General features: G+C 38.6%; 1 protein-coding gene across 1 annotated transcript in view; it reads right to left on the bottom strand.

Annotated features, from left to right (window-relative positions):
* TMTC2 (transmembrane O-mannosyltransferase targeting cadherins 2) overlaps nt 1-14,793 on the bottom strand; it is a 232,694-nt gene that overhangs the window by 122,959 nt on the left and 94,942 nt on the right. The window contains exon 2 of the mRNA XM_054277726.1: nt 8,525-9,095. Coding sequence (XP_054133701.1) covers nt 8,525-9,095 — 571 coding nt within the window. The remainder of the gene's footprint in view (nt 1-8,524; nt 9,096-14,793) is intronic.

Genomic DNA, 14,793 nt, shown 5'->3' with positions numbered 1-14,793 from the left:
CATAAAAAGGTACATATGTTCTACCTGGCATTTAAATGCCAAGTACAAAAATTCTCTCTCCCTTCCCCCAAAACCTTCTGGATAATTTTTAACATAATTTCCACATGCACACTTTCAATTAGTTTCCTAGAAACTCAAGAATAAAACATATTTTGTTTTCCCTTTCTCCCAATGAGGACTACACATAGTATCAAGAGATTCTTCCCTTTTCTAAGTGACATTCAAGGTTAGGGAGGCTGGAAATTCACCTTGCAGTAACTGACCCATAAAGACAGCTACAAAATTGCAAGCAAGGGTTCCTTCCCTCCCCATACTTAATCTATACTGCAGGTGGGAAGAAATACATGCAATAGGTACAAAATATTGTTCACTTCCTCCAGTAAATATGCCAAAAAGTGTTTGCTGTCTTCCATCACTGGCTATTTCCACTGTAAATCTCATACACTTGTACTTCCCCTCTTTTTAATATTGTAACTGTCTACATAAGTTAATGTTTGGAGCCACTCACTAAGAAAAAGCATGTATGTAATCATTAAATCATTACAATTTAAATAAAACTGAGCATAAGCCAGAAAGTTCAAAATTAAACCTAACATCAGAAAAATTCTCCCTTTGTGTATGGTTCTGTCCCTTCAAAAGAAGTTCTCTCAGGTTTGGAAGCAGAGCTCATGTTGATATACCAGGAATGGCTTTCTCTTGGGCAGGACTCTAGGAAGACAACTGAAAATGCAGCTCTGCAGAATAAAGTTGGGCAATGCAGTCAGAGGACTACAGTGCTGAAACTTAGATGACCACAGTTAAGATGCTCAAAGAGTCAGCAGCCTGACCTTCACACTCTCAGCAGCCTTATCCTTCCCCAGGGTGCTGTAACAAACTGGAAGTCAGAACTCAGAGCATCCAGAAGCTGCACCTACTCCCTAATCTATCTGATTCTGATTGAGGATATACTTCCAGGTTTTTCCTCTTTTGACACTATGACTGTATGCCCTGACTTCTGGGAGTAAGAGGTTTCACTTGCTATTTACTTGCGATTGACCAAGTGCAATGGGTTCATTAGGTAAAGTTCACCAGGAGCTACAAGCATTACACACTTCATCAAACCAGGATATTTAGGTGTCTAAACATGACATTAAGAGGCCAATCTAAAGTACTTTGTGATTGAACACACAGGTATGGGTATAAACTTTGTGTGTGGCATTTAACAAATACAGTCCATACCTGAAGAACACAACCATGAATGCATGCATTTTAACCATGGCACTAAACCAGGTTTAAGCAGAAAGGCAGAATTCCTGAGGCAAATCTGCACAAAAGGAATTACACCAGGAAATGTTTAACTCATTAAAACACCACTGAGCTTTAGCACTGTATGGTGTTTTTTCCATTCTGCGGCCAGTACCTGGTCAACTGACCCATGGGAGAAGTAGAGCCAGAGGGGAAAGGAACACAGCTTTCTAGCTAGTGAACAAATGGAAAACTGAAGATTGGCCAAAGCTACATATATTTCTTATCCCTCAAAGTTTGCAGAAACCCAAGTCCCCTTATCAGAGCATAAAATACATTTAAGTATTAAGCACTGACTAACCACAACAAAAAGCATGAAATTTAACTGTTCTTTAATGCTGCTGACTTAAACAGGAATGTTTTCAGCTTCTGGGGAAACAGCTTTACAGAGTTTCTTTAATTAAGGAGCTAACTAGTCACTAAGATGAAGAAAAACCTACATGTATAATAATGCCTGATATTCTGAAACTCAGTTGTTAGACAATATGATAAGCTTGGTGCTTTCAATTGATCGTTAAATATCATGAAAACATTAAAAGTTAGGAGAGTAACATTTTCCGATTTGTATTATTTGCAAAGATTTTGTAGAGTCGAAAGTAGTGAGCCCCCCAATACCCTGTAATTAAAAACCACCATGAAAAAGTCATGCTGTTGATGTCAGTAATTGGCATGTACCCTCAGAATGAAAAATAAGTGCTAACAAAAACTATGCAAAGCCTGTGGAAACTTTCTTACCTTGTCCCTCTTAATGAGATCCCTTTTAAGCCAGGGAGAATGTGCTGGTTTTGTCTGGGATAGAGTTAATTTTCTTCATAGTAGTTACAATGGGCCTTATTTTGGATTTGTGCTGGAAACAGTGTTGATGTCACAGGGATGTTTTAGCTATTGCTGAGCGGTGCTCACACAGCATCAAGGCTCTTTCTACCCCTCACACTGCCCCACCAGTGAGGAGCTGTGAGGGGGCACAGCCAGGACAGCTGACCACTGGGATGTTTCAGACATAAGGCATCATGCTCAGCATTTAAAGCTATGGGAAGAAGCAGGAAGGGGCAGATATTCTGAGTGATAGTGTCTGTCTTCCCAAGGGCAGTGCATGATAGAGCCCTGCCCTCCTGGATGTGGCTGACCACCTCCCTGTCCATGGGAACCAGTGAATGAATTCCTTGCTTTGTTTGCACACACAGCTTTGGTTTACCTGTCAAACTACCTTTATCTCAGTCTCTGAGTTTTCCCTTTCTCCAGCCTAAGGGGAGGGAGTGAGCAAGCAGCTGTGTGGGGCTGAGGTTAAACCACAACAGGGAAGAATGGAGCACCACAGCATACTTTGTATGCTACCATGCAGTATAATCTCATGCAGCACTGAAGATAGTAAAAAACTTTCTCTGGCAAACTAACCTCTCTGGTAAATTGAAGGTTCTCCACAGTTCCTGTAAATATAAAAGCCATCTCTCATTTTTTATTTACTTATTTATTAAAGAAGACTTTGCTTCTTTCATTCTTCTAGAGAAGCATTTTCAAATACAGGCTCCTAAATATTACTGTAGACTTCAAGTGGATAGATAAAAGTAATGGGGATTCCAATGAAGATCTTAAAGATTTAATATTAAAATATAATCTGTATTATGCCAGTGTCAGAGACTTCAGCAAGACATCTTATGATTTTTCATTTTTCACAAGATACAACTCTGATGAATTTGCCCTAAGATGCTGTATTTCTGTCATATGTGATCTGTTCCAGTGGTTTAAATCACCCCATGAAAATATTTTCAGGAAACAACAGCTATTTATACATATTGATGTCCAATTCAGTACCACTCCACTGACATCACAGGGACCTGCAGGAGATCAATATCTCTGAAAAGACAGTGGAGACCAATCTTGCTTTTCTTATTTCAGGATCAAATAGAAAAGCAGCAAGGAGCTGTGGGAACTACAGGAAACAGCAGTATTAGCTACTTGAAATTATCAAGGGAGAAGTAAACTGGAAAAAGCTTATTTTTTCTAGGAAATATCTGGTGGGGGAAGTGATGTTCAAGACCACACAGGCCTCATGCTGTTGCCATCCAGCAGAGTGAAGAGAAAAGCATCAGGCTGGCTCATCCCCAAATATGAGCAATGTATGCACAGGCACATTCGTCTCACCGTTTTCAGCATTTTGTACAGCCCTAAAGCTGACAGGAAAATTAACCCCCAGCTGACTACTACAGAATGAGAGATGCTAGGGATAAACAGGGCCCCAGCTGGTAATGGAGCCTCCAATCTCTTCAGAGTTCTTGAAATGCTAAGGGTTACCCAGCCCACAAATGCAATATGTGACAGCTCAGTGCACTTGAATATGTGACTCTTGTTAGGCAAAATGAACCCTGTGAAAGGTCAAGTCATGTTTTGAAGCTGTAAGCTATTTATTATTTTTAACTGGAATAAAAGCAGTCTCTATGAAAAGCATATTTACTAAATATCTCAGTCCAAGGATGAAGTCTGTCCTGCAAGGGAGTAGCTACTGCCCTAACAGTCTAAAAACTGTAAATACTATACTTCAAAGACATGGAGACAAGACTGGACTATGCCCACCCAAAAGAGAAATAACTTACAAAATAATAGGTTTCCAATCAGTTGTGCCAAAATATCAAGACCTCTGGGTAAGTTCAGCATAATAAATTCCTTAGATGTTGGAAAATGAGCGGAAAATAAACCACTGAGTCGGATTTTAAATAACAATGAAACATTACTGCAAAACAGCATAACTTGCAAATGGAGAAGAGATGAGCAATAAGCAACACTGACTACTACATTACGGAGGCTTCAGAGCTCCTCAGAAGAAAAGAATAAAACTGCAAATTTAAATCAAGAGCAGCATTTTGTTTTGACATTGCTTTTCAAAGCACAATAGTTCTAAAAGTAGCAACTTCAAAGACTAAAGAATGCAGAAAGTGGCCTGCTTGAAGTTTAGAGTGCTCTCAAAAATCAGTAGCTTTATCTAATGCCCAGCAGCATATCACCCACAACTAAGACCATTCCAAGACCATAAAAGAAAGCAGAGTTTTATAAAATATGGTTTGGTGGTTGACCACGTCATCCATGGAGGCCCCAGGTTTACATCATTACCTTAAATAAAATATAGACCTCCAATAAAATTGCCTTTTACAAAACCAATACTGTTATAATAGCATAGGAGGCTAGATAATGCATCCTTCAATCCAATTTGTGGTTCATGTTAAGCTACAGACACCAATAACTAATTCCACATGTGAGACAGACCTCTTGGAGGGAGATTTTAATCAAACATGTGATGGGAAAAGATACATTTCCTTATTTTGGTATAACAAATTCCCTGTACTAACAATATGTCGATCTGGTAAAGCATACATCAGCCACAGAGCAATAAATACTTTATCATTACCATTATATTAAAAATGAGCTTTTAATGCATTTGCCCATCTTTTTAACTGCTAATGTTATTCGGATCCACTCACGCTTTAAAAAAAACAACAAAACAACCAAGCAAACAAAAGAAAACCTAAAAATCCCACAAGATGAAAAAAGAGCAGCACAACAGGGTTTGTATTAGCTTTGTACTATTAATGGCACAGAAGACTGTTGATTAATGCTTCTGCACTCAAGCTGAATATTATAAGTACAAAACAATTAAGCCTCTGTATTTGCACATTTTCTGTAATAACAAACTTGATCACAGTTCTCTCCCATATTTAAGCTCCCCCTCCCAGTCCTGTGGTTTAACTTGCATAACTCCAGCTGCTGACAGGTACAATCTCTGATACCTATCACATCTGACAACTCAATCAATCTGCATACCTGCTGTGCAACTTACACTGGAAATTACTCAAGGTCTAGAATCCTGAAAAATGAAACAGAAGTTTAACTTACTTCCACAATGAATGCTTCACCCCAGTAGAACAACTCTCAATTACTCTTAATTTCAGACAACTCATTTATGATTACAATAAATACAATTCCATCAAAATCTTCTGACTCCAAGACAGTGAATACATTCTTGTCAGTCAATCAGAATAAAATAGAGCTAACCAAATGAAATGCAGTCCAGACTGACAACTTTTCCAGCCAGAGTGAGAGCATCACAGGCAGACAGGAATACAAGACCTGGCAGCAGAAAAAAAATCAGCAGCCAAGTACTACTGAAATAACCAATAAACAGATGACAGAGAAAAGAGCTGGATCGTTTAATAAGTGTCTACAATATAAATTTTTAAGGTGCCTCAAGAATAGCTTCTAAATAAGGGTTAGCATTAATCTGCTCAGCTGGTCCAGCTTTGCAGCTACCTTGTTTAGAAGCCTGCCAGTCTACTCAAATCACACTGGGATGTTTTCATGTTCTCAATATGATAAATCAGGATGCACATGATAACTGGCTTGTGTAGTAGCCATCATTTTTTACCATTGGATATCTGGCCCAAAGACAAGAACACAATGGAAAAAAATAGGCTGGTCACACAATACACCATATCCTACCATCTGCTGGGGCATTCTTCAAGTTGCTTGTACCAGTTCATACTTTACTGAGCATCATGAAGATGGTCAGTAGTTTCACTATTCCTTAAACATAAATAATTGTGTCTCAGTTTCCCCAGTGGTATATTCTAGAAAATGTCATAATTTTCAAAGTTGAAAGCCTAGTCTGGCATCACACAGTCCCAGGTCCTTAACCAGCCACTCCTCCAAATCTGTCTCTCTCCATCCCTTGTTTCTGTGCCCATGCTGCATCTGTCCTCTCACTGCTAGTCAGTACAGCTATTTGTAGGGCAATGACAAGGACTGAATATAACTGAACTGATCCAGCTTTAAAGTAACTCCTAAAAGAAGTATCTGGGATATTTGGGGTGAGGGGTATGGTGCTTAAAGGTTGTTTTTTTTTACCTGCATTCCTGCATTTCCTCTCAGTTCAGTTTGCAGCACAGCCTAGGAAACAGCTGCATCAGCTCAACTGGACAGGGCTGAGCTAAAGGTTAGGAACACTGAAAGGGACAGGAACCTTTCTACTGCTTCATTACAAAGCATTCAGTTACTGATCACTTAGGTAGTACAGGCTTGAGCTAACCAACTATTAAATTATTTTCTTTTCTTCCTTGGCTCCATTCTACACTTTTGCCCTCCATCACACTGGAAAAGACTACAACTTTTTCCTTGATTGACTTTTTTTTTCCCTTTCTACTGAAGTTGCCCTCTCCCAATATTACACTAGGGAAACATGAAGAACAAATTCCAGAACAGGCACGTGGACACAATTCTTTCTAATTTTTTCAGGCTGAGCAGCACTCAGCCTGAACATGTGTGCAAGAAACATGCAGCCTAGTAATAATTGAAATATTCATATTTTCATTCAATTTAGTCTCTCCCCTTAAAACTGTCTCCAGCAAAAATCCAATCTATGTAAAGGCTGTAATCTACAAAATTCAGAATTACTATTTCTAGCATTACAGATGAAAAAATAAATTCTTAAAGATAACAGCTTTCTGTCCAAGGCAACTCTGATACTGGGTGCAAAAAAGCCCCAAAAGCCAGGGGTCCAAATTTAGGGTTCCACACCTAGGAAGAGAGACCTTGTGTTCAAAAAGTTAGGATGTGGAAGCTTGGATTTCCCCTGCATCATTCAGAGTTAGGATGTGGAAGCTTCACCTGCATCATTCAGGTCTCTTCTGGACCAATTTTACTCTGGCCTTGGTATGGAAAAGGAGGAAAAACGTGAGAACAAGCTTTTCTCAATTAAAAGTCCATCAGAAACATCTGCAAAGATTTTGGATTTGAGCTATGAGTGTTTAACAATAAAAACTTTACAGATGTTCAGAATTTTCTGTCATATGAATGTTTTTATGACTGTTTAATTCCATAGGACAGGGTAACACTTGAGTTATTAACTGAACTCCTTGAAGCACTTGAAAAAGTCTCATCTTTGTGCTTTTCAGTATAAAGCCTGCTGCTGCAGATGTACTTTAAGGAAAAAATAAATGGAACAACTTAATCAGTTTCCTCTTAGTTTCTGCTCAGTGTTAGATGCACAATGTACCATACAGTATTTGGCTACTGACATTCAGAGGTCTTACATATGTCATTATACATGAGTAAAAAATCCCAAATTTGTGTGTATATATACATATATACAAAATTGTTCTTTTCCATTTTTTCAGAAAATAGCACAATAACTAAGTTAACACCTTAGAGCAGTTTAAGAGGAAACTACAATTGACTAAGTGTTTTACTACTTTCCTTTTATATTACAGCTATGTAGTCTGTACAAACAGAAATTATCACTGCTTTATCAAAAACTACAATTTCTTTTCAATTCACTTGGAAAAGAAAACAAAATTTTCAAATCAAGGTGTTTGAGATAAGCAAAGCAATGAAACAAAATACATTTTTGTAATCTACATCTCACTGAAAAATTTGACAACGCATGTCCAAATGGAATGCTGTTGTCCTTTTGTTAAGACAGTACTTTTCTGAAAGATGGTAATTTCACTGAAAAGAAAATTATGTATACTCAGCTTATTCATTTGTACAGCAAATGCTGTAAAGGACTCTTGATTTTAACTGGGATTTCTAGGTACCACTAAAATACACACAGTTTTTTGAGTGGGAAGCTAGGGGATTTGGTGAGTTTTTTTGTTTGCTTATTTGTTTGCAGAACTTGTTTGTTCTGGGGAAGAAGTTAAAAAATTGGAAATACCTATTTTATTAAGGCAATAATACTAGGTGAAGAAAAAAATACGTGTCAAAGGCATGCACCAAGTCCTATGCATCTCTGTTAAACTAGAACAATAAGAGTTTTATCTTTGCCTCAGGGAGCAAAGCTGATAATATCGGCTGCCGAACTTGCACGCCTGACCAAACTAAGCTGAGTTTGCAAGATACAAGAGGATAAGAGCACGAATGAATTCTTTGCAAAAGGCAGTCAGATATCCAGTGCTTGACTCAGATATCCAGTGCTTGACAGCAAACAGAATGAGGGAGCTGCTGGAAGTAAGGAAAGTAATTGAAAACACCCATCCTCAGCATCGAGTAATAGCAATGGCTAATAACATTGTTTAAACAAAATGTAAAAAGACCACACTAAAGCTCTTGAAATGTTCTTTCAGCATTAAACATCTGAGCTTATTTCTGGGAGTCGACTAAACTACTAAGAATTACTGCGTACTCAAAAAGACATTTAGCATCTGTTTAACAGTGAATGGTGCCTCACAAATAGCTTACTGCAAAGGAGACTCACCTTGTATAAAGCAGAAATGATCTGATGCATTTTCAGTCGATGAAATACAAAGATATCGTACACGGCTGAAATGGCCAGAACAGTCACTCCTTGCTCCTTCCACAGCATGCTGCATCCTGCACACAGCCCTGCTCCCAGGATCCAGCCCCAAGTACTTGGTGAGGAACCTCTGGTAGAGCAGTGCTTCACGTAACACATGAGGGAAAGCAGAAAGAAGAGGCAGGCTCCAATATCTGCCCTCCCTACAATCCCTGCTACGGCTTCCGTGTGGATGGGATGAGATGCAAACAGCAGGCCCGCTATCAAGGTCCAGTACCCATCGCCAAAGAGAATCCTGGAGAAGTTTGTGAAAAGGCCAGTGACTGCAGCATGTAAGAGGACATTTACAAGGTGGTAGCCCCATGGGTCCATTCCCCCAAGAGCATGGTTAATGCGGAAGGAAAGTGTGCAGAGAGGTCTGTAGGACTTGTGGCTCCCACTGTGAGTAAGCAGGGTCCCCCAAAAGTCATTGTAGAAGATATGGATCCACGGCGTCTCGGGTAAAAGGTCCTGGTTTGTCTTGATAGCTCGACTACAAAAGACAAACAAAAACTTCATTTTAACACTAGAAAATGGCTACAAATGAAAAGGCTGTGAAAATGCAATCACACTGCTACATGAAAAAAAATGACATTGCTTTGGTGCTGCTTCAATTCAAGTTTTGAATTTTAACAGGAGGTGTTAAAAACTACGTATCTATTGACTTCCTTCTAGAGCAAAATTTCCATATAAATTGGCTTTTAAAACATTAGAAACAGACATTACACTGTTTCTGTTAAATTAAAACACCCTTCAGTGACATTCTTCTGAGTCTAACCCAGGAGTAATCAGTTGAGATTTGATGAGTTATAATTAAAATGTAAAAGAAATATGAAAATCTTGCAAATGTTATTGTTGAGACAATGGATCTTCCAGTATATCAGAAAAAAATAACCCAACTGTCACTTTATACTGAAATTTTAATTTAGATTTTGGAATGGATTTTGCTAACATAGGTAAACAATAAATATAGAGTTGTTAAGAGTGAGCAATTTTCTGCATCTGGACGGGCCTTGTATAATTGTCTTGTGCATATTTTGACTTACAACATTTCCTGCAACACCTTGCTGAAGACAGCAGAATATTTCACATACAAAAATACACTTTCTTTTTAAATTTCCTGTATTTCCAATTGAGGGAGAAAACATTTTTACATTGTATTAGCTTATGAACTCAAGTCTGTCAGTTTGATTTAAAAAAACAATCGAACACTGCAGCTTTCAGCATTTATGCTTACAACCACACTGGCAAGAACTCATGCCAGCCATTAGCAGTCTCCAAGTCTAATTCGTTACTGTAAAAATCTGTCTCCCGTAGTGTTCGTACAAATCCAAAGATTTGCATTTAAATTTATGCAGTGGGAGAAGGTGTGAGACCTGCTTAGTGCAAAGAGATGACTAGAATTTAATTAGTTACTTGTATTTAAGCAATTATTTAAAGATGCATTGTTGTTACTACCGAGCTTACCATATTTAACATTTATTTTATTATGGCAATTAAGAATCCAGCCAACTCAAGACTCTTCTATTCAAAAAACCAAACAAGAGATATGATTTTTATCTCGTTCTCTTTTCAAAACCCCTATCTGCCTTACCAATAAATACCCTTCTATAATTAATAACTTTTCAATTCAGACGAGGAAGGGAAAAAAGGTGTGAAACTCAAGCCCACATTTAAAATGCATGACTAATTCATATTCCAATACTCCTGCCACATTCTCCATTTCCTTAGAACCTGTGAGCAAATCCCCCCGCCCCCCCCCCCTCCCCCTTTTTTTTTTTGTGGTATTCATTTCAGGAATGTTGTCTTGTTCTGGGATGAAAAATGCTCAAAACTGATATACTGCACCACAGAACCTCCATGCAAATACTCCAAATACCACACAGCTCAGCATTTCCATTGTCCAGAGCATCCTGCTGTAATGCTTTCAGACACGCTTCCTCTCAGCATGTCCTTTTGTCTCTGAGCCCATAGAGGTCATAGAGAGGTCAGCTTAAATCCTTTAAAGATATGATGATGCTTTTTAGAATATTTTAAAATTTTCATTTTGATTTCTGCTTATGCAGTGTATCAGGTTGCCTGTATTTGTTTTCCCAACCCCACACACATTTTTCTCATTTTAGGAGAGTCACAAAAGAACACTGGAGTAAAACAAGATTGTTGTTCCCACATTATTTATCTTGTCCTTCTGTGTTGTCCTTTCTTGAAACCTAATTCCTCTGTTTGTGATTTCCATTTGTAGTATAACTCTCAGAACCACTATCAGAAAACTAGGAATTTGGCAAAAATAAAGCAGGTGTCAGGCAAGACAGAGTCCTTTCTTTGAGGAAAACATAATATATTAGACAACAGGCTCCCAAAGGCTAAGAATGGCTATCAGATGTCAGGATTTAGAGTTCAAACCCTGAACTGTAAAAGTGATTTTTCTTGGGGAAACAATAAAAAAAGTAAGTGGCAACAACATTGCCAGCACAACCAACCTCCGCCGAGGCAAAGCATTTTTCTACAAAGAGCCCAGACAGTCCCCAGGTTGTTCCCAGGAAATGGTAGCTTTTAGTATTTATTCGCCTTCTCTCTAAGGTGACAGTTTTCATGCAGCAGACACTCATATCGAACTCATCTCCACCAAAAGTAAACTGTTTGTATCATAAAGAAACCTAGTGTACATTCCAAAAGGATTAATTCAGTCAAATCTTATTCACAGCTTTAGCAACAAATTTCATGCATCCTTGATCCTTTCCCGTCTAGACCTGTCCATATTAAAAATTAAAACAAAGAAACATATAATGAAAGAAGTCCTGCGCACAACAAAAAGTCAAAAGGCAGCCCTGAAGATACAGTATTGATCAAACTGTATTTGGGTACAGATTTCAGCAAGCAGTTCTAGAATACTCCTAGTTTCTTGCACATGTAAATGCAACAGATTCTAGTACCTGCCCATCTGCATGAAGAATACAGAAGCCGATAGTTCCACCTTACTGAGTGTTTAGTCACATCAAATGCTGTATTTTCTATAGACCAAAATTTTAAATAAAGTTAGAATTTGTTTCTGTATGGTTTCCTTATGGTTCCAAGGGCATTAATGAGCCTTGACAGCCTGACCCCCTTCCCAAGGTTCCCACACCCTGCCCGCATTCCCAGGACCTCATGTCAGGTCTCCAAAGCCTTCCCCAATGCTGCCCGGGACCCCATGTGAGTCTCCCAAGGCCATCAGCCCCTGCCCCAGGGACACCTCAGCAGGGTCAGTCTCCAGCTCCTCAGGCCCTATCCTGACATGGGTCTGTCTTGCTGAGCTGAACCTGTATCCCAGCCTGTCCTTGTCCCCAGGGAAGTGCCCAATGCCCAGGGCTTGGGCTGCTCTGGCTCCTGGCTGTGGCAAGGCTCTGTTTTTTCTCTAGTTACTGAACCACCAAGCCGTTTACCCTGCTTGGTCTCCAGTTCCAGCAGAAATTCTGAAACCAACACCTCCTCACACTCTGGTAGCAGTGCCAGCTTGTCTCCAGTAAAGCCTCCTGTGCTAGCAGCCACCCTCACTCTCTGCAGATAGAAAATTAAATTAAGTGCTGGCTCTGGAAGAGACTCTGGGATAAAGGAAATTACAAAATGCTGTATTAGCCTTGCTTCCAGCTTCACTTACAGTTTACCTTGAGGTTATGTCCTACAAATTAGTCCAATTTCGCTAATGGGCATAAGCGAAGCAACTCATCATTCTTCCCCAGAGCTGCAAACTCTGGTCTCGCTAAAAGGCCGCAGGTCACCTCAGAAAGTCTTTTCTCAAAATTCCAACACAAGTGGCATTTTACTTCCAAGCAGCCTCTGAACAGGGTTGCACACTCAGGCAGGGAACTTGCTTTCTTCAATTTGCAATGCCTGCCCATTTCACACATCCCAGGAGAACGGGCTATCTTACTCAGTACACAACAAATGGACATGCTGGGGGCAGGGGAAAGGTAAGAATTAGATTCAGTTATCAGTTCTTCAGAAACAGCTGAAGAAAGAAAAAAATTGTCAAGACAAAATCATCATTTCTAATCCCTGAAGCAATGCTTCTGCCTCCTGCCATAAATCACATATTTGCCACAGGTCAGTACACACCTTGAGCACGACTCACTAAGCTTTTATTCATCAAACCTAAAAATGCCAGAGATACATTCACACGTGCACATATACATGCATTCACACACAAAAAAGTTCCAGATGTTTTCAAAATTATATATGTCCTAAACCTCTGTGCTGGTGTTAAACTGATCCAGGTGTTAACACTAGGGTAAAAAAACAGATGTGACATTCTAAAGTGATTTAACGAGTTAAGCCTTATATTCAGCTTCAATATTGCTAATGGTCCCCATATGCTGAAAATTACCATCAGCATTTGAAGTAGACAACATATTTTAAAGGAAAACGAAAATTCCCAACTGTGCATGCAGGAAGCCATTGACCAGACATCTCTCACATAAAATAGATAGTCAGTGATGGACTGGCAACATTGAACATGGAGGTTCATCATTGTTTTTCCTCAGTCATTTTTAAACAGTATTAATTTAGTGCTTTTTTCTTGAATAGCAATAGGAAAATACCCTAGGGTATTTTTACAGTGGATATTAATGAGACACCCTGAGGATGCTTTCAAGACTATATGTTACTTATATAGACAACAAGACTGAAAACACAGCCAAGAGCCTACTTGCTTGAGTACAAACAACTTCACATCCCCAAAACATTCAGCAGCCAAGTAAATCCTGCAGATTACTTACAGGCTGTTACGCAGGTGGTGGTCAGAAAGCAGGGAAGTAGAGCTTGTCATACTTTCCTGGAGACTACTATATATACATATACACACACATACATTGTCTGTATTGACAGGATAAAGTAAAAGTCAGAAAATATCACTTAACAGCAGAGACGTCTTAAGAAAGTAATAACCTTAAGTACATGAAAACACATTCATCTAAATGTTTAATTACAGACTCTAGGGAACTATTTGCCATTCTGGTAGAATTCTGGTGACAATTATATCTGACATGTTTTATATTAAAGTTCATCTTTCTCAGTTGTTAAAGTGGAATTTACCTTCAAATACAGCAGGTAGTAAAGTTTTACCCATGCCACCTCACAAAAAAATTAAAAAAAAAAGACCCACCACAAATGACAACAAAATAACACTACCCACTAAAAAAAGAACACCCAAAAACAAAACCCCAAACCACAAAACTTTATAGTGTATATCAACAAGGGACATCTGCAGGAGACCAAAATCTGTGCATCCTCTGAGTTTCAAGTTGCAGCTTTTGGTTTGTCTTAAGAAAAATTGTTCTTAGGTGAATCTGTAAGGAAAATGTAATAATTCAGGTGTTTTCAGAAAGCAACAACTAGCTAAGTGACATATAGGATCCTGAGGTGCTAGCTGGCTCGGAGCATGGGTCTGTACATAGAGATTGATGGAAACACCTAGGATCAAGTAGTATTTTAAACAAGTTAAAGGAAAACATAACATCACAAAGGGGAAATTAGCTTACTAGAACATTGTATCTAGTTTATTTCTGCCAATAATAATTTTCTAATTGTATAGAAAGAGCTCAACTCAGAGTTCAAACACTGAAGACAACGTATAGTTTTAAAATAATTTTCTTATCTTAGGTAATTACTAGTGAAAGCTATTAACTCTATACAGAGTTAGTGCAGGATCCCTGGAAAATATGTTAACATATGATTATATTAATTCTATATTTTGGACTGTAAAAGTAATTCTACAGCCAACTACAGTTTAGTACCAGAACAAACAGGAGCTACAAGTAACAGGTCTGTAAATAGTGTTTTATTTGTAAAACTTTATTGGATGAGACTTTCCTGAATTAGATATAAACAGAGTGGAAAGATGGATGAGTGAGACAACTGTAACTATACCCTTAGATGATTGCAGTCACTGCCAAAAAAAGACACAAAAATACTAAAGAAAACAAAACAGTAAAATCACAAGGAAAACCAGTAAGAACACAAAGGTTATAGTCTTATACCACAGTATAAAGACACACAAACTTTTAAAGATTTTTCTGTACTGCACTATGTCTTTTAAAAAAAATTGATCTTTTAAAATAAGCAATAACTTGTCCCTTGTTTATTTCCACCAATGACTTTATCTGCTGTGGTTTGACTTTGTCTGCCAGTGACTGGCTATGATCTAGCAGCCCCCC

Source organism: Melozone crissalis, unplaced genomic scaffold (assembly GCF_028551555.1).
Source record: "Melozone crissalis strain CALT ecotype California unplaced genomic scaffold, PUWL_Pcris_2 ptg000004l_1, whole genome shotgun sequence".
NCBI classification, from domain to species: domain Eukaryota; kingdom Metazoa; phylum Chordata; class Aves; order Passeriformes; family Passerellidae; genus Melozone; species Melozone crissalis.
This window is presented reverse-complemented; position numbering and strand designations above follow the sequence as displayed.